Source organism: Solanum tuberosum, unplaced genomic scaffold (assembly GCF_000226075.1).
Source record: "Solanum tuberosum cultivar DM 1-3 516 R44 unplaced genomic scaffold, SolTub_3.0 scf00187, whole genome shotgun sequence".
NCBI lineage: Eukaryota > Viridiplantae > Streptophyta > Magnoliopsida > Solanales > Solanaceae > Solanum > Solanum tuberosum.
The window spans coordinates 243,756-265,044 of NW_006239111.1; the positions used below are offsets into that span (position 1 = coordinate 243,756).

The 21,289-nt window shown below is 32.5% G+C and overlaps 1 protein-coding gene across 1 annotated transcript; it reads left to right on the forward strand.

Moving 5' to 3' along the window:
- The first annotated feature begins 11,017 nt into the window (after positions 1-11,017).
- On the forward strand, positions 11,018-12,909 carry LOC107061981 (BAG family molecular chaperone regulator 3-like). Its single transcript, XM_015312101.1, has 3 exons — positions 11,018-11,252; positions 12,164-12,420; positions 12,871-12,909. Exons 1-3 carry the CDS (start codon positions 11,018-11,020, stop codon positions 12,907-12,909), a joined length of 531 nt encoding a protein of 176 aa, XP_015167587.1.
- The last annotated feature ends 8,380 nt before the right edge of the window (positions 12,910-21,289 follow it).

Sequence of the window (21,289 nt, forward strand, 5' to 3'; positions counted from 1 at the left end):
GTGCTTAATATGAAATATTAACGTAAATTATATATATATATATATATATATGGGTTTTATCAATTTTTATTCAATTCTTTATAATTTATGACCATTCTAGCTTTTCCTTTTTTAATTCGACGTGGTTTCTTACCATAAATGCCGGACTGCTATGAGGACTTTTACTAGGTCTGATTAATTTTAAATTAATTAATTCCTTAATTTGAGTTTTGAACTCAATTTTGTCTTCCTCATTGTAGAGCATTGGTTTTACTCTAATGATGACGCTGGGGTCTTTAAGCGTTAAATTAGCTTTTTCTTGATTCTTTTCCCATTTTTCTAAGGGATTTTCACCGTATGATTTTTGTAAATTCTCTTTTATCCATTCTAAATTGAGGCATTTACAAGAAATCCTTTTTAAGTGTTCTAGATACTTTCTTTTATAATTCCCATTCTCTTTTTCAAGGGTATAAGGATTTTGTTTTCTTGGGACTTTAATAAAATGTCCACAAGGAATTTTTAGGCTTATCATATATAATGTTTGATGATAATTCTGAAATTGTTGTAGGAAATCATTTCATTTCCTAATAATATATATGTTTCCAATTTATCATATGCAAATAATTTATTTATAGAAACAATTTTAGATCCTAAAATTATTTCCACTTTTTCTTTTGACTGTGATAACCTCTCTTTATCACCTATAATTCCAATCATGGATATATTGTTTTTATTGGTATCCCAATTTTTTATTAAAAAAGGTTTTGCTAGACTAGCTTCGGATCCATTGTCAATTTGGCAACACGTTGTTAATTTAGTATCATAGAAAGTTATTTCTATAAATACTGATACCCTAAAAGATGTTTCTTTGGGCATTTTAATATTTTGGTATGAAACAGGTTTCATTTTTATAACTTATTTATATTCCTTCTTTTCCTAAACTATAGTCATGTAGGCTGACAAGGAATAAATTTCCTAGAATAAGATTATGATCACATTCGTGATTATTAATATAACAGGGTAATATAACAGGGTATTGTTATCCTGATTGTGTCTAATTGTATTGGTAATTCTACCATTTTTTTACAATTGTAACTGTTACCTTCAAAGGTTTTGTATGTATAAGGTGTTCCTTCATATATCGGCAATCCTTCTAAAATGATACCATTGACGTGATTGGCTGTAGAGCCTGTTTGTATAAGTATTTCTTGTTTTATCCATTCAGTTCCATTAAAGATTCTTCCTAAAATCTTTGAACTATTGGATGGTTCAAGAATTCTCTCAGAGTATCTATTTGACAAGATCTTGTTTATAGAATTTCTATTGAAAGTCTAGGGTTTTTATTTGAACTTCCAATTTCTTGGGTTTTTCCAAATCGAATTTCATATTCTTCTGAAATTTATGCATGTTGAATTTCTACTTCTATAATTCTTGCAATTCCTGCACATTCTTGATCTATTTCGATCATTTTCTTGTTTTTATATACATTTCCATAGTTAGAGTTGGTAACCGTATATAAAGCCTGGTAATAAATACTCATGATATGATTACCTGGTTTAAATAGGTCATTTCTTTTAACTTGAAAATGCAAGCTTAATGCATCATTAAAATCTGCATCTTTGAGTGATATACTATATTTGGGATAGTATGTGAATAGGAGTTTGGTATAGGCTAGATTACCCTCTACTATACCAAGGTTTCCTTCTCTTGCGTTTATGAATCTTTCATCAGAAAGATTTACTACTATTGGGCAATTAATCCCTTCTTTAAAAGTCGATTTGACTAGTATTTGGATTCCTCCTAAATGAACATAATTCATTTTCTTTCTTTTCCTTTCAGGAATTTTCCTAAGGATTTGTTCGATCATAGGTTTAGTTAACAGGTTTAATTTATGTCTTTCTGTTGTTTAGGTAATTTCTATTACCTTTTCTACTTACTGATATTAATGATAGGAGATTTTATTTCTTGCAAACATTCTTTGCATTTTGTTAAATATATTATCCTCAGTTTTTAGTTTTAATTGTAAACCTTGGATTTTCTTAAATAATTCTCCATCAAAAGTTGCTTTTAGGGCGTACCCTCTTTGATCTTCTTCAATTTCTAAAATTTGAACTGAATTTTCTTCTTCTTTTTGTATTTCTTTATTCATTAGTCAGATTCTTCTTCTAAGCTAGATGAAAATTCTTCATATATTTCTTCATAGAAGTCATCACTTTTTATTGAGGATATTGATTCTAGATCTGAATCAATTTCTTGTCTATCAATTTTTGATAATTTTACTCTTTTTTTGTTACACTCGTAACTTTTATGTCTTTCTTCTCCGCAGTTGTAGCATTTGCATTTTTCTGTAGATATAGGTTTTTTGAAATTATTTTTTCTTTTATAATACCTTTTTTTAGGTACATAATTTTGTTTTGAAATATTTTTTCTCTTAATTAACCCTTTTTTGTATTTTCTTCCATTTTTGTAGGGTTTAGTGTCACATCCCCATTGAGTTGCTGCATTAGTATCTAAGCAGTATATTTGGGTATTTATTCTTTTAGTTTTTCTTTGTATATTTTGTGCCATACAAAGTTTACTAAGTCGGTTTTTTTAGAAAAGATATCCTTTGACCTAGAGTATCTCCTTCCATGTTTTCCTTTTCGTATTCTTCTCTGAAGTATTTGGCCCAAAAGCCGAGTAATTTTTTAAAGTATTTTTCAAGGTAAGGTAGCATTTCTTTACTACTATCAAATATTTTATAGTAATATTCTTCGAATTCATAAGTGTATTCTTGAATATAACACATTTTGCAAATCTACAATTTTTCTAATTGTTCTTTGGCAATTAACCTTTCCTTTTCTCTATTCTTGGTGGTTGTTCCTTCTCCACCTAGAAATTCATTCCCTAAAAATTGTACCAAATTTTTTATTCCTTTCCTAAAGGGATTTTTTTAATCCTTCGATCATATTATTTTTAATGATACCTTTTGCATCATCAGATAATCCTACGTACCAGTTGCTTACTTTTCCAGTAAAAGTGTTTATCATAATTGTATGTTTTTCTTCATCTGAATAATTTACTCCTTTTCCTAGTAGAAAGAAGAGCAACATATTTTGTGCTCATATATCTAGATCTATTTCTGGCTCTCTTTTACAATTTAGATCTAAAAATTGGGTTGATCCTGCATCTCTATTTGGGAGTCTGTTAGGCATGTATTTGGATTTATTATTATTATGGTATTGACTTACGAAGTCTTTATTCTTTTTTGCTTTTGCTACAAAATTTCTTTCCATTTCTGTTTGTTGCCAGGTTTCTTCTTTTATAATTTTTTATCCATCTCCTATTTCGAATTTTCCTTGGGGTCCTCCTGTTTCCCCTTTATTCATTAGGACTTTTAATTTTTGATCTGAAAGATCTAGATCTTCTAAAGCAAAAAATAGTTCAGCTAGTTCATTCATTTTCAGGGTTTTCTGTTTTATTTTGTTCTGTTTCTGTTCTTACCTCTAGAATTTCTTTTCTAGAGTGTTCTATTTCTAGAATTTCTTTTTCAGATTGTTTTTTCAAAAATTCTTGAATGAGTTTCTCATTCAAATTTCTTTTTTGATATGAACTTTGGTTTGCAATTTTCTCTTTTAAGAGTTCATTTATGTATTTTTGACTAACTCTTTTGTCAAATTCCTGCACATTCTTGGTCTATTTCGATCATTCCGTTATTTTTATAGACATTTCCATAATTGGAGTTTGCAATCTTATATAGAGCCTAATAATAAATGCTCATAATATGATTACCTGGTTTGAATAAGTCATTTCTTTTGACCTGAAAATGTAGGCTTAATGCATCATTAAAATCTGCATCTTTGAGTGATATACTATATTTGGGATAGTATGTGAATAGGAGTTTGGTATAGGCTAGATTACCCTCTACTATACCAAGGTTTCCTTCTCTTGCGTTTATGAATCTTTCATCAGAAAGATTTACTACTATTGGGCAATTAATCCCTTCTTTAAAAGTCGATTTGACTAGTATTTGGATTCCTCCTAAATGAACATAATTCATTTTCTTTCTTTTCCTTTCAGGAATTTTCCTAAGGATTTGTTCGATCATAGGTTTAGTTAACAGGTTTAATTTATGTCTTTCTGTTGTTTAGGTAATTTCTATTACCTTTTCTACTTACTGATATTAATGATAGGAGATTTTATTTCTTGCAAACATTCTTTGCATTTTGTTAAATATATTATCCTCAGTTTTTAGTTTTAATTGTAAACCTTGGATTTTCTTAAATAATTCTCCATCAAAAGTTGCTTTTAGGGCGTACCCTCTTTGATCTTCTTCAATTTCTAAAATTTGAACTGAATTTTCTTCTTCTTTTTGTATTTCTTTATTCATTAGTCAGATTCTTCTTCTAAGCTAGATGAAAATTCTTCATATATTTCTTCATAGAAGTCATCACTTTTTATTGAGGATATTGATTCTAGATCTGAATCAATTTCTTGTCTATCAATTTTTGATAATTTTACTCTTTTTTTGTTACACTCGTAACTTTTATGTCTTTCTTCTCCGCAGTTGTAGCATTTGCATTTTTCTGTAGATATAGGTTTTTTGAAATTATTTTTTCTTTTATAATACCTTTTTTTAGGTACATAATTTTGTTTTGAAATATTTTTTCTCTTAATTAACCCTTTTTTGTATTTTCTTCCATTTTTGTAGGGTTTAGTGTCACATCCCCATTGAGTTGCTGCATTAGTATCTAAGCAGTATATTTGGGTATTTATTCTTTTAGTTTTTCTTTGTATATTTTGTGCCATACAAAGTTTACTAAGTCGGTTTTTTTAGAAAAGATATCCTTTGACCTAGAGTATCTCCTTCCATGTTTTCCTTTTCGTATTCTTCTCTGAAGTATTTGGCCCAAAAGCCGAGTAATTTTTTAAAGTATTTTTCAAGGTAAGGTAGCATTTCTTTACTACTATCAAATATTTTATAGTAATATTCTTCGAATTCATAAGTGTATTCTTGAATATAACACATTTTGCAAATCTACAATTTTTCTAATTGTTCTTTGGCAATTAACCTTTCCTTTTCTCTATTCTTGGTGGTTGTTCCTTCTCCACCTAGAAATTCATTCCCTAAAAATTGTACCAAATTTTTTATTCCTTTCCTAAAGGGATTTTTTTAATCCTTCGATCATATTATTTTTAATGATACCTTTTGCATCATCAGATAATCCTACGTACCAGTTGCTTACTTTTCCAGTAAAAGTGTTTATCATAATTGTATGTTTTTCTTCATCTGAATAATTTACTCCTTTTCCTAGTAGAAAGAAGAGCAACATATTTTGTGCTCATATATCTAGATCTATTTCTGGCTCTCTTTTACAATTTAGATCTAAAAATTGGGTTGATCCTGCATCTCTATTTGGGAGTCTGTTAGGCATGTATTTGGATTTATTATTATTATGGTATTGACTTACGAAGTCTTTATTCTTTTTTGCTTTTGCTACAAAATTTCTTTCCATTTCTGTTTGTTGCCAGGTTTCTTCTTTTATAATTTTTTATCCATCTCCTATTTCGAATTTTCCTTGGGGTCCTCCTGTTTCCCCTTTATTCATTAGGACTTTTAATTTTTGATCTGAAAGATCTAGATCTTCTAAAGCAAAAAATAGTTCAGCTAGTTCATTCATTTTCAGGGTTTTCTGTTTTATTTTGTTCTGTTTCTGTTCTTACCTCTAGAATTTCTTTTCTAGAGTGTTCTATTTCTAGAATTTCTTTTTCAGATTGTTTTTTCAAAAATTCTTGAATGAGTTTCTCATTCAAATTTCTTTTTTGATATGAACTTTGGTTTGCAATTTTCTCTTTTAAGAGTTCATTTATGTATTTTTGACTAACTCTTTTGTCAAATTTTTCTGTTTTTTTTATTATGTTTGTTATTCTTCCTGAAATATTTTCTTTAAGAGAAATGATTTCAATTTCTATTAGCTTTAGTCTTAAAGCTATTTGTTTATGGCTTTCTATTAAATCATGTAATAGATCTATAGCTTCTTTTAAATTCATTTTATTCAAAGAAATAATAATCAGATGTGTCAAGATATATCATTTCTTCGTCGTAATCATATATTGAGAATTCAAATTCTTCTCTATATTTTTCATTAATGATGAGTTGTAAGATTATTTCTTTTAGATCTCTATTTAAATTAATTACTTTTAGTATAGTTAACTAAAGTGCTTTCATCTAAATACCATGAGGGTTTTATCATTTTTTATTTTATTTTATGACCTTGCTCTGATACCAGTATTTTTACGGCTGTCTTGACAGGGTTGAGGAAAATTATAAACATGTTATGCAGTATAGAGAACATGTCTTTTTAATATGCCTTTGACATTTTTGTATTCAAAATACTCTTGTATTCTAATCATTTGCATATTAATACAATACATATGAGCTTTGTAGATCTTAGGCTAGTATGCAAATATGCCTTTTCCATTTCTGGAATAGCTTTATTAATATGATGTGATGTTTCCATGCTCATTTTCTTACAAGATGTAAATGATATTGAATGTCTTTCAACATAATTTTATGCTATAAGCATGTACCATAAACAAAGTGAACATTGTTTTTTATCAATCAATTATTTTAGTTTCCCTATAGGTACTAAGTATTTTCTAAGTCAAAAGAACTATATAAAATATGATATAATTTGTTTTTGATAATAATAACTACGAAATATAAAGTTTTGCGTGTATACCTTTCTCCTTTATGTTCGGTGAATAGTCCTTATCACTAACTCGGTAGTTCTCCTTCAAGCAATGAACAGTTTTTCGCTTTCACGAGCGCAATCTTATAGCTACTTCCTTATTGTTCCTTCCTAGGGATGAAGATCGCAACCTTCACTTACTACTATTCATGAAATTTAGAGAAGAGAAGTATATAAACCAAACATTTTGTTTCATAATATTATTATCACACACAAACTATATATATTTTACATATACTTAAGACATATAAGAAAATACTTTTCCCTGATGGGAGAAGTTTCTACTCACACTCAGAGGTACCTAACATTTTTCTCTAATGGATGTTTAAAGAAAGTGTAGTCTGCCTGCTAGAGTGTTTTACTTCCCCTTTTATAGATATAAGGAGAGACTCAATATTACATTTTTGTTTTGCAGGGACTTCCCTCAAAACTTTGTTATTTCTTCTTTCGTCCTTCAATCATCGTTGTGGAAGATGTTGATGGCCGACATGATTTGATTTCTCTTTTTGACTAAAGAGATAAAGTTGAGACGAGCTAAGATTCTTTTCTTCTTTTTCTTCTTTTGTCTCTTTCTTCAAGACGTAAGTGCTTACGCCTTTTATTTTATCGATATTTGACTGTTTACATCCTTGCTTTTTACAGCTTCTGGATTACTTCTTCTTTCTTCAATTATTCTTCTGTATTTGGAGAGTGCTTGTGTTCAAGAAACTTACAAGCCAATTTTCAAGTTTCTTCCGTTGCTTCTAACCTGTGAAGCTCTATATCAAGGATTTTTTCCTTCAATATTTTTGATTTGGATTTACTCTTCGTCATTAAGACCCAATCATGATCATGGTATAAGACTTTGTAATCTTCATTATAATAACGTTTGAGAATAAAATATAACGCTTTAATTCCCAAAGCTCGTTTTTTTTTATCCATTTTTTATTTAGGTGTGGGAGTTTTTTATCAACACTTGTGGCTTTAACATTAAAATCTTTTAGTTTTTCCACCGTGATATAGTTAATTGTTGGAAAATATTGTTGCAAATTTTTGTTTTCCATAGCAATGCTAAAGAATCTGCAGTAGACTCCTTCACCTTGTGCATAATTTTTTACTGAATTTTTCAATTGTTCTGATAGTTTGGATATTTCTTGTAAGTCCGGTTTGGTGTAAACTCGATCCAAATATCCAAATTCAAATAGTTGAGCTGTAAAGCCCGATGATCCATTAGGAAATATAGAAATTCTTGGAAACAAGCTAGTTGTCCCTAAGATTCCGAATGTTACTCTGCTTTCTTCTGGAAAGTTGTAAATATATCTTGTAAATGCAAGATATTATTCTTCCTTTGGATTTTGTTTTCCAACCTGAAATGATGAAAAAACTTTTGTTCCCATAGGAACTTTGTTAGAGCTGCTTTCTGGTTTTCCAGAGATAATTTTTTCAACTTTCGTTGAAGATGTGCTCTTTTCTTCTTTCGAAGAACTGGCATTTGCTTGGCTTTTACCTTTGTCCTTAGACTCAGGTTTTGGCATATCCTTGCTTACCGATGAGATGTTTGTGGCACATTGTGCTAGTGGGACATCTCCTGCCACTTTGTTGGGAGTAATAATTCCCTTTTGGATTTGAATTCCGCTTTGGATATGTAGCCAAATGTTCACATAGCAGTAAAAATTCACTCATATTTTTGGCTTGTTCAGTACTGAGCTGATTAATCTCATACTGCATCATTCTTGCCTGTTCTGACAAGCTTGTCAATTCGTCACGAATTTTGAATAGCTTGCTGCTTTTGCTATCTATGGATTTATCCACGGTTTGCATTCTTTCATATATCCTGTTAATCAGGATTTGTGTTTGATTGTCCATATTGGACGTTTCTTGATAGGAAATCTGCAAGAGAATTATCAATTCCTTTAATGTATTCTACATTAAAAGAATAAAATGACAATAGAACCTGTCATCGATGCAATCTCATGTACTGTGGTTCAGAAGGAAGTTTGTTAGATATCAATCCTGACACTTGAGTATTGTCAGTTCTGATAATAAATTATTTGGGTAAAAGAAAAGTTGAAATTTTCTTATTCCTCTAACAATTGGTAGTAATTCTTTTTCATTGGTCGAATATCGGACCTCTGCTTTGTTAAACGTTCCGCTAGTATATCTGCAGATTTCATTTAAGTCTATTTGCAATAATGCTCCCCAATGATAATCAGAGGCATCTGTTTGTAGGATTAGATTATCCTTTTCATTTGGTAATTTAAGTTTTGATAATTTTGCACATTCTTCTTTGAGTTTTTTAACACATTGTGTGTGTTCCTTAGTCCATCCAAGTCTATTGGATTTTCTTATTAATTTTTGCAGTATATTCCTTTTCTTTGCTAAATTCGGAATAAATTCACCTGCATAATTAAGACATCCTAGAAATCTTTGTATTTCCTGTTTAGTCGTTAATTTGTCCGGAAATTCTATTATCTTTTTAGATATGTGGGTCTGGAGTTCAATTCCATTTTTAGAAATAATCATTCCTAAAAATTCTATTTCATTTTTATTTATTTCTGCCTTTTTTTGGCTTAGAATAATTCCATTTTTTAAACAAATTTCTGAAAATTCTTTCAGATGTGTTAGATGTTCTTGATATGCTTTAGAACATATTAGCATATCGTCTATATAGACAATTAGAAATTCTTTTTCGGAAAATATTTTATCCATCTTTCTTTGAAAGATTTGTTGGGACATTTTTTAATCCAAACGGCATTACTATCCACTCATAGTGACCATTAGGGGTACTAAATGTTGTTAAAGGTATAGCTTTTTCTTCTAGTTTTATTTGCCAAAATTTGCTTTTACAGTCGAATATTGAAAAATACGTTTTTCCTTTTGCTAGGTTAATTAATTTGTTTTTATTAGGGATAAAATATCCATCAAAAACACATTTTTTATCCATCTTTCTTTGAAAAAAAGAGGAGGTAGTGATAAGGACTATTCACCGAACAAAAAGGAGAAAGGTATACACGCAAAATTTTATATTTCGTAGTTATTATTATCAAAAACAAATTGTATCATATTTTATATAGTTCTTTTGACTTAGAAAATACTTAGAACATATAGGGAAACTAAAATAATTGATTGATAAAAAACAATGTTCACTTTGTTTATGGTACATGCTTATAGCATAAAATTATGTTGAAAGACATTCAATATCATTTACATCTTGTAAGAAAAAGAGCATGGAAACATCACATAGCATTACATCATATTAATAAAGCTATTCCAGAAATGGAAAAGGCATATTTGCATACTAGCCTAAGATCTACAAAGCTCATATGTATTGTATTAATATGAAAATGATTAGAATACAAGAGTATTTTGAATACAAAAATGACCAAGGCATATTAAAAAGACATGTTCTCTATACTACATAACATGTTTATAATTTTCCGCAACCCTGTCAAGACAGCCGAAAAAATACTACAAATTATATCATATTTTATATAGTTCTTTTGACTTAGAAAATACTTAGAACATATAGGGAAACTAAAATAATTGATTGATAAAAAACAATGTTCACTTTGTTTATGGTATATATATATATATTTGAAAAACATACATAGAAATTATTACTATTATTAATATTTTAATTATTTTTAAAAATATAATAAATCTACGAACAAAGTCATTTTTTTAAAAATTATTTCTATTTTATCCTCTTCAAAAATAACTTCATCCGTGATTTCTGATTTTTATTTTTGTGCAAAACAGAAAAACCATGTAAACCCATGAAATATCTTTTAAAAATGCATCACATATTGGAACAAAGAATGTAACTCACATGATTCAAATAATGGATAATACATAAACATGGCTCTTAACTTGGGTTCAACAGACAATTATGTTTTTTAACTTTGAATATGCACAAGTAGGCACTTAAATTGTATAAAATTAAATAAGTAGACAAACGTGTCCTAAATGACATAATACATGTAGAATGTCATGTAGGACACAAAATTGTCATGTACGGTGCCATATAGGTAGAATGTGGTCATTTGTTCAATTTTATACAAGGTTAAGTGTCTATTTGTGCACACCCAAAGTTAAAAGTCATAGTTATGAGCTGACACCAAGTTACGAGTCATGTTTATGTATTATGTCTTCAAATAATGTAATTATAAATTTCAACAAATACATTATTTATTGTGGGGCCCATAGATTGATATAATAACTGATGAGTGATGATCCTTCAATAAAAATAGAAACGGTTGGTTCAAGTGGTTGGTTAGTTTTTACAACTTCCTAGAAAGGTTTGCCGGATATTTCCTCCGGTGAGGAAAATGATAAAGAGAAAACTGAAATTGAACGGCAGAAAAGGCGAGAGGATGCCGACCGCGGCCGGCGACGACGGCGACTTGAAGGAAGAGGTAATTGAATGGGAGATGAGGCCCGGCGGAATGTTAGTTCAGAGAAGGAGTGATAATTCCGACATTCCAATTGCTCAGAATTTGCGGATTCGTGTAGCTTATGATGCTGCAAGATATGACATCTCCATTAATCCTCACGCCACTTTTGGTAAAATCAGAGGCGAATCTAGGATTTTTCGAATATGGGTGCACCAAGAAAAATGTATTAAGTGAGAATTGATCTGAACATGGTACACCAAGAAAAATGTACTAACTGGAAATTGATCCTTAAGTTTTCAAGGTCAAAAACTCAATTAGACTTCTTATAGTACGGGTACAAGAATATAATATAATACAAATTTTAGAAAATATATACATAAAATATCTAGTTATACGAAGAGACCACGGGTTCAGATGCCCTATTATTTGCCTTTAAATTAGCCACTGGGTAAAACCTCTCTTTCACTCCTCTCCTCTCCTTTTTATTTCTACGACTTGATTTGATTAATTTTAAAATTTAAATATTATAGAATAAGTATTATAAATTGTACTATTTTTTTATATTAATATACTTAAAAAATATAAAGGTAGAATACCTAAAGATTTTGCGTTTTTTTTTTAATAAGCTGGAGTTTAAAATATTGATCCAAATTCACATAAAAATGAAAAATATCATATGAATTATGACATAAACAGTATTTAATACCATTTGCATATGGTTTTCAATTTTCATATTCATTAGGTAGTCATTTGGAAAATATTTGGTTTTAAAAAGAAAAAGACCATGTGAAGTTAAAATTGGAAAATAGTATTTAGAAGTCGACGTGAATTTCATTTGAAGAAAATGTTATAATTTTGTGAGTGAAGAGATTATTATTTTCCTTGAATACTCATCAAATTAGTATTTTAACTTCAAATTCTCTAAATTGAACTAATGGATCAATTATTAAATAAAAATGATAATTATGTACTAGTGTTTGAACATTTGTACGCAACACTATAATGCTAAATGATAATTATGGGTATAAAATGTTGATTTGGCATGAAGCAGTAGATGCTTGTATTCGTTGGTTGGTGCAGGGGAATTGAAGAAGGTATTAAGAGAAGAAATAGGGTTAGAAGCTGGAGAACAAAGAATAATATGGAGGGGAAAAGAAAGAGAGAATGGAGAATATTTAGACATGTGTGGAGTGAAAGATAGATCAAAAGTAATGCTAATAGAAGATCCAGCAAGCGAGGAGAAAAGATTCATACAAATGAGAAAGAATGCCAAAATCCAAGCAACATATCACTTCATTAACGACGTTTCCATCCACATTGATAAACTTGCTCAACAGGTACCATCATAAGTTATTGTTTCATCATCAAAATCCAACCAAATACTCCATATAACACGCAACAACTGTTGAGAATTGATTAAAAAAAAGAGTTTGAATTTTTCTTTGAAAATTCAACTAAATTCACCTTAAATATGTTGAGAATTGATTAAAAAAAGAGTCTAAGTTACTAAGTGATTGATTATTTACTGTGAGTTTAAATAAGTCTTTTACTAGAGTTGAAAGAGTCTTTGTTAGGTTGTTATTTGGTTGCTATTTTTCTGGCACTTTCCTAGTTTCTAGTCAAGTGGAAGTCATGGACAGATTTCTTCCCGAGTCTGTAAGCCTATAAAGGCAGATATTTCCAGTTAATAAAGTAAGCACTTCTACAAAGTATTTCCTTCATCTTCTTTGTGTAGCTCTAAGTTTTGTAGTTAAATAACCTCTGTTTTTCCTACATTGTGGTATCAGAGCAAGCGTTCGGTCTTTGACTGGGCAATAAAGAGATAAGAAACAACCAAGGAGTGAAGTATAAGAAGGGAAAAAAAAAAGGTTATGGCAGCAAATGGTATATCCTCTTCTTCACAACCCCTCATACCCGTCTTCAATGGTGAGAAGTATGAGTTTTGGAGCATCAAGATGAAGACCTTGTTTAGGTCTCAAGAATTGTGGGACTTTATCGAAGATGGGTTCACTGATGTAGCAGAGCCGGATGCAGAGGAAGAGAATAGATTAAAAAAAATCAAAAAGAAGGATGCAAAAGCTTTGTTCTTTATTCAACAAGCCGTTCATGAGACAATCTTCTCTAAGAATTGCAGCAGCTACTACCTCAAGAGATGTTTGGCTGATTTTGAAAACTGAGTTTCAAGGTTCCTCAAAGGTAATTACTATGAAACTACAATCTCTTCGTCATGATTTTGAAACATTGTTTATGAAAAACAATGAATCTGTGCAAGCAGAGGAAGAGAAGAGATTAAAAGAAATCAGAAAGAAGGATGCAAAAGCTTTGTTATTTATTCAACAAGTCGTTTATGAGACAATCTTCTCAAGAATTGCATCAATTACTACCTCAAGAGATGCTTGGTTGATTTTGAAAATTGAGTTTCAAGGTTCCTCAAAGGTAATTACTGTGAAACTACAATCTCTTCGTCGTGATTTTGAAACATTGTTCATGAAAAACAATGAATCTGTGCAAGACTTTTTATCAAGAGTTAGTGGAATTGTAAGTCAAATGAAATCATATGGTGAAGAGATAGGTGATAAAATTGTAGTTTCAAAAGTTTTAAGAAGTTTACCTCTAAGGTTTGATCATATGGTTGCAGCCATAGAGGAATCAAAAGACTTATCTAAGTTTTCATTTGATGAACTAATGGGCTCTTTGCAATCTCATGAGTCACGGATCAATAAGTCAACAGAGATAACTGGAGAATAAGCTTTTCAAGTGAAGGAAGAGCATCCAATTCAAAATGAGAAGTCGTTAGAACAAGGAGCACGAGGACGTGGCAGAGGCTCTTTTAGAGGCAGAGGACGTGGTAGAGGCAGAAGCCAATCTGGGTGGACAAATAGCCGCATAAGTGGAGTGCAGTGTTACAATTGTCATAGGTTTGGCCATATAGAAGTTAACTGTTGGTATAAAAATGATCAAGCTAGTTATGCCGAGGAAGAGGAAGAAGAAAGCGTGCTTTTCATGGCTCGCTCTATCACCATAGATTACAAGACTGATGTTTGGTTTGTGGATAGCGGATGCTCCCATCACATGACCGGTGAAAGAAAAGGATTTAAGGAGTTAGATGAGACAAAAAAACGGCGAATTTGGCTTGGTGATAACAAGGAAATTCAAGTCGAAGGTGAAGGTAAAGGTACTATTGTTGTCCAGACTAGTCAAGGTAAAGTGAAACTTATTCAAAATGTTTTATTTGCTCCTAGTTTGGCACATAACTTACTAAGTGTTGGGCAATTATTGAGTTGTGGATTCTCTGTCTTGTTTGATGATGTCTCATGTGTTATTAAGAATAAGAAATCTGGTCAAATCTTAGCAAATATTCACATGACATTACCATTTGAAGTTTCAAAAGTTGAACAAGCCTTGATTGTTAGTGATAAAAATCTTGACAAATCTAAGTTGTGGCATTTGTGTTATGGACACTTGAACATGAATGGATTGAGATTGCTAAGTCAAAATAAGATGGTTCATGATTTGCCAAATATAGGATCCGTTGAAAATACATGTGAAGGTTGTATATATGGAAAACAACATAGAAATTATTTTCTTGTTGGAAGATCCTTAAGAGCTACTAGCTGTCTTGAAATTGTTCATGCATATTTGTGTGGTCCTATGAATATAGAATCTCTTGCTAGTTCTCGATATTTTCTGTTACTAACTGATGATTACAGTGGGATAAGTTGGGTATATTTTTTGAAGCTCAAATCAGAAACTTTTGCAAGCTTCAAAAAATTCAAGGCATTGGTTGAAAACCAAGTTGGTAACAAAGTTAAGGTTCTGCGTACCGACAGAGGAGGTGAGTTCTTATCACAAGAATTTAAGTTATTTTGTGAAGAAAATGGAATTCACAGGGAATTGATTGCACCTTACACTCCGGAGCAAAATGGGATTGCTGAGCGGAAGAACCGAACTGTAGTGGAGATGGCCAGGAGCATGTTAACGAATAAAGATCTTCCAATTCAGTTTTGGGCAGAGGTTGTTCATACTGCAGTTTATCTGCTTAATATCTCTCCGACCAAAGCAGTCATGGGTCGGACACCTTTTGAAATCTGGAAAGGTAGAAAGCCGTAGGTAAGTCATTTGAGAATCTTTGGTTGTATTGCATATGCTCTAATAAATTCTCAACATCATAAAAAGCTTGATGAAAAGTCTGAAAAATGCATCTTTTTCAGATATTGTTCTGAATCTAAGGTTTTTAGATTGTATAATCCCACAAATGGTAAGGTGATTATCAGAAGAGAAGTTGTATTTGATGAAAACACTTGCTGAAAATGGGACAACAACAATAAAAGTTCACAAGTTACAATGGAAGATGAAGCCTTTCCTAGTGAAGAAGTAAGTCAATCTCTTGCTAATAGTCAGTCTCTTACTAATACACCAAGCCACTCTTCAGGAAACTCCAGCGACACAAGTCCAAGGTGTAGCAGCCTAACATTGATGGTGCCTCACTTAGAAGGTTCCAGTGAAACTCCTCCACAGAAGTTTAGATCACTTTCAGATATATATGAAACATGTACCTTTGCTCTATTTGGTATAGACCCAGCTAGCTTTCAGAAAGCTTCAACAAAAATGGAATGGAGGTGTGCAATGGAAGAAGAGCTTATGGCAATAAGGAAAAATGGGACATGGGACTTGGTGGACCTTCTAGATGGAAAAAATGTTATCGGAGTAAAATGGGTGTTCAAGACAAAGTACCATGTTGACGGAAGTGTGTAGAAACACAAAGCCAGATTGGTCGCAAAAGGATATTCGCAGCAACAAGGCATTGACTTTGACGAAACTTTCTCTCCAGTTGCTCGCTTTGAAACAGTAAGAATCCTTTTAGCTTTGGTTGTACAATTAAAGTGGAAGGTTTATCAATTTGATGTTAAGTTTGCATTCCTTAATGGTGATTTGGAAGAAGAAGTGTATGTAACACAGCCAGATGGTTATGTGGAGAAAGGAAAGGAGAACAAAGTATACAAGTTGAGGAAAGCACTTTATGGGCTAAAACAAGCTCCCTGCGCATGGTACAGCAAAATCGATTCACATTTCAGAGAAAATGGTTTTGAAAGAAGTAAGAATGAGCCAACTTTATATGTGAAGAAATATGAAAAAAAATGATCTATTATTGATGTGTTTGTATGTTGATGATATGATCTATATGGGTTCATCTTACTCTCTTGTATGTGATTTCAAATCTTCAATGATGAAAACATTTGAAATGACGGATTTGGGAGTGTTGCATTATTTTCTTGGACTTGAAGTGAAGCAGGAAGAAGATGGAATTTTCATATCTCAAAGGAAGTATGCCACTTATCTTCTCAAAAGATTTAACATGCTTAACTGCAAAACAGTGGCTACTCCTATGAATGTAAATGAGAAGCTGCAACTTGATGATGGTATTGAAAAATCTGAAGGAAGTTATTTTAGAAGTTTAGTTGGAGGCTTAATTTATTTGACGCACACTCGTCCTGATATATCAATTTCTGTTGGAATCATTTCAAAGTTTATGTATATGCCTTCGAAGCATCATCTTGGAGCAGCTAAAATAGTCTTGCGCTATGTTGCTGGAAATACAGGATTTGGACTATGGTACTTTCGAAGTACTAATTTTAATCTCTATGATTTTTCAGATAGTGATTGGGCAGGGAATGTGAACGATAGAAAGAGTGTTTTTGGGAACCTTTTCACTCTTGGTTCTGCAGCTATCACTTGGAGCTCAAAGAAACAATCAACAACAGCGTTGTCTTCTTCCGAGGCTGAATATGTTGCAGCAGCATCTTCAACATGTCAAGTGTTATGGCTGAGGAAATTACTTGCTGATCTTCACCAAGAACAAAAGGGAGCAACAAAAAAATTTTGTGATAATTTATCAGCAATTGCAATGGCGAAAAATCCTGTTTGTCATGGAAGATCAAAGCACATAGATATTCGACATCATTTCATCTGTGATATGATTGCAAAAGGGGTGATTGAGTTGAAGAGTGGTAGCACAGAAAAACAGGTGGCAGATATTCTTACTAAAGCACTTCCTCAGGCAAAGCACAATTACTTTATGTTATGCGTTGGCGTATGTGATTTTGAATCAAGGGGGAGTGTTGAGAATTGATTCAAAAAAAGAGTCTAAGTTACTGATTATTTACTGTGAGTTTGAATTAAGCCTTTTACTAGAGTTGAAAGAGTCTTTGTTAGGTTGTTATTTGGTTCCTATTTTTCTGGCACTTTCCTAGTTTCTAGTCAAGTGGAAGTCATGGACAGATATTATCTTCCAGAGTCTGTAAGCCTATAAAGGCAGATATTTCCAGTTAATAAAGTAAGCACTTCTACAAAGTATTTCCTTCATCTTCTTTGTGCAGCTCTAAGTTTTGTAGATAAAGAACTTCTATAGAAGGAGATGCATGTTCCCAGAAGAATTTGCAGGTATATTTTCTCATAAGTATTATTTTTGTTGAAAAAAATTTAGATGTACCAATATCTCATGCAGTTTATGGGGTTACGGATTACTTGAAATGTTATAACAACATATAAACTTTAAATCTTTCTAATGGTATAAAAACCTAAATGATTATAGGATGTCCTAGATCAAGAATCTACTACTCAATCCTAAAAATATAACATCCCACTTCTTTTACTATTCAGAACTAAGTTGTTGGATCATCAAACAAAAGGTTTTCTGAGGAGAAGTAGGAGTGTTGTGTGTGCATGTGTGTGCGTACATGAGAAACTAGTACATATTAAATTATGCACCTTATAGAACATAAGTGATGCCCGGTTCAAATCGATAATGCCTCATTTTAATCTGTTTTTATGTTTTAAAACTATTTTGCATTTAGGTTAGGAAAATAGAATTGAGGGAGCCAAGATTCAAATTGGGTAAATTCATACACTTTGTGCACAATATTAGCTACTAAGCTTCTTCCTCTCAATTTTGTTAAAGTTTAAATATTAGCATAGAAATCATATTCTGATTCATATACTTGTGTTTTTGTCACTGTCACCAATTCAAAATTATGAAGAACAAGCTAAGGCATCGAAAGAAAATATGAAATGAGGAGCAGTCTGACTAGTAGACTTGAGAGTAGGAAAAGAATGATATAGTTCTTGAGGTGAGTGAGAGTTTTGGATTGAGTAATGAGTAGAGACCTAGGATTGGTTATAGTATTGAGGACGAAAAAGAAATGCTAATGGAGACTTACGGTCTAAGCAGAGAAGAAAGCAAATGTTTCATTGAGTAAATCTTAGATAGAATTAATATCTGATACAAGGCATCTATATATATCCTAACTATAGTAGGATGTAGAACTAATCTATAGTTAGTTAACTATGGTAGAGTGTAAAACTAATCTGTAGTTAGTTAACTAACATACTAATACAGCTGGAATATTAGTGAATTAACTAACTTCAGCTAACTGCTTATCCTTATTGATAGCTGGATCCTCAATATCCCCCTTCAAGCTAGGCACAGAGAAGATGTTGATCATGCCTAGCTTGGACAAAAGATGAGAATGTTGCAAACTACTAAGCCCCTTAGTCACTAAATCAGCCAGTTGTTCAGAGGAGGCAAGATAGAAAGTGTTGAGTAGTCCTTGCTGGAGCTTCTCCCGAATAAAGTGACAATCAATGTCAATGTGCTTGGTACGTTCATGAAATACTGGGTTGGCAGCAATCTGCATTGCAGCCTTGCTATCACAATAAACAGGAACAGGCAACTGGATGGGCCAGTCCAATTCTGAAAATAGTCCGACAAGCTAAACAATTTCAGCAACTGCTGAGGCTAAACTTTTGTACTCTGCTTCAGCGAAGCTCCGAGATATAGTAACCTGCTTCTTTGACTTCCAAGAAATGAGGAAGTCACCAAGCTTCACCAAATAACCGGTAACAGATCTCCTAGTGTTAGGGCAAGCTGCCCAATCTGCATCACCGTAAACAGCTAACCGTGCAGAGGATGTAGAAGACATGAGAATGCCTAAGCCATGGCAAAGCTTGAGATATCTAACAATCCTTAAAGCGGCCTCCATATGAGATGACTTAGGATTCTGCATGAATTGACTCAGACATTGTACAGAGAAACAAATGTCAGGCCTAGTAACTGTCAAGTAAATAAGTCGACCAATAAGTCTTTGGTAGCCGCTAGGATCCTGCAAGGGTGGATCTGAAGTGGTGATTCCAATGTGTTTATCGAAGGCAACAGTGGTGAACTGGACATTTAACTCCATAGGAGAGTGAATTGGTTTAGTGCCTGACAAACCTAGGACAGAAATGAGATTTAACACATACTTTCTCTGATGCATGACTATGCCTGTTGAGTTTCTAGCAAACTCTATACCAAGAAAAAATCGCAGATTACCAAGATCTTTAATCTTAAAGTTGGTCTGCAATACCAATTTTGTCTCTGCAATTAATGAAAAATCATTTCCTGTAATCAGCAAGTCATCGACATAGACCAAGACAATAATAATCTTCCCTACTACTTTCTTAATAAAAAGAGAGTAGTCATGGTGACTCTGAGTGAAACCAGCACTGATTAAAATTGATGTGAACTTTATGTTCCATTGACGAGAAGCTTGTTTAAGACTATAAAGAGATTTAAGCAATCTACATGCCTTCTGCTTGTTCCCTGTGTCAATGAAGCCCTGTGGTACTGTCATGTATACTTCATCGTGTAAATCACCTTGTAAAAAATCATTGTTGACATCCATTTGGTGTATTTCCCACCCTTTAGCTGCAACCATTGAAATCACTGTACGAACAGTGACCATTTTCACCACGGGTGAAAATGTTTCTTGAAAATCTAATCATTCCCTTTGATTGTAACCCTTAGCAACTAAACGCGCCTTAAATTTGTCAATGGATCCATCTACCTTGTACTTAATTTTGTAAACCCATCGACAACTAATGGCTTTCTTCCCTTTAGGTAAGTCAATAATTTCCCAAGTATGATTATCATTTAAGGCGGTGATCTCGTCTTTCATTGCAGCCACCCACCTATAATTTGCAGTAGCCTCGGCATATGTGTTAGGTTTAGTTTCAAGAGAGAACTTAGATATAAAACTCTGATAAGAAGATGACAATGCATCATAAGCAATAACATCAGAGATAGGATATTGGCAGTGATGAGCTATTCCACCTATGGTTGGAGCGTAATCCTTGAACAAAATAGGTGGTTTTACTGATCTACCTGACTTCCGAGTTTGTGATGGAATGGGACCAGTAGCATCAGAATTAGATGATGTAGCAACATCCTCTGACTGGTCATGAGTAGCAGAAGGCTCAGCAACGATCACAGTAGTCTGAGAAATAGAGGTGTCCTGATCCATGGAAACATCTACGTCGGCATACTGGTCCATTGGCTTAACGACCCTAAAAACGAACTAGTGAAACTAGAGCCTCATATGTGAGTTTGGAGTTGAGAACTTGATGAAATGATGAGAAATGGCTTTTGAAGTTTAGTTTAAAGAGATTTGAGGTCAAACGTCAAGAAATGACCGTGATGTCCGGAAACTAGTCATTTGAACAAGTGAGTTGTAAGGGTCTTGTCGTTGAAGTTTGGAGTGTTGTTTAAGGGCTTAAGGGGTTGATTAGCTAGTTGATTAATCACCTTTATAAGCTAGCAAGACCTTAAGGTAGGTCATGAAATCATTTAGAACCGAGACCCTCAAAACAGTCCCCTAAAAACAGTTTTTTAGTTTTAAGTTAGGAGTGAGGGTCAACTTTAAATGGTCATATCTTTTAGCTCAAAACGAATTAGGTTGGCCATTACCAATCCTATGAAAGGTCTTTGTGTTCTCTTTCCAACGCCACCGAATTTTCCTAATTCCGACCTTGGAGTAAAAAGTTATTCCCGAAATATGAAACACTGTCAGGCTGCAGCAAAGGGCGAACTAAGACGGGAAGGGGCAGAATTTTTAAGTCAAGAATTTATGGGGTCCCTTAGTCCTTTTCCAAAATTGACCCTATGCTATTCTTTTCCTTTCCTAGCAACTATAAGACCTTTTTATGACCCAATTCCTTTCATTTAAGTCACTCCTCTTAGAATTAAAAAGAAACTCACCTCCTCTCAAATATTCTGTTAGGTTCAGTTTCAAGAGAGAACTTAGATATAAAATTTTGATAAGAAGATGACAATGCATCATAAGCAATAACATCAAAGATAGGATATTGACAGGGGGGGAGAATTTTACCCAA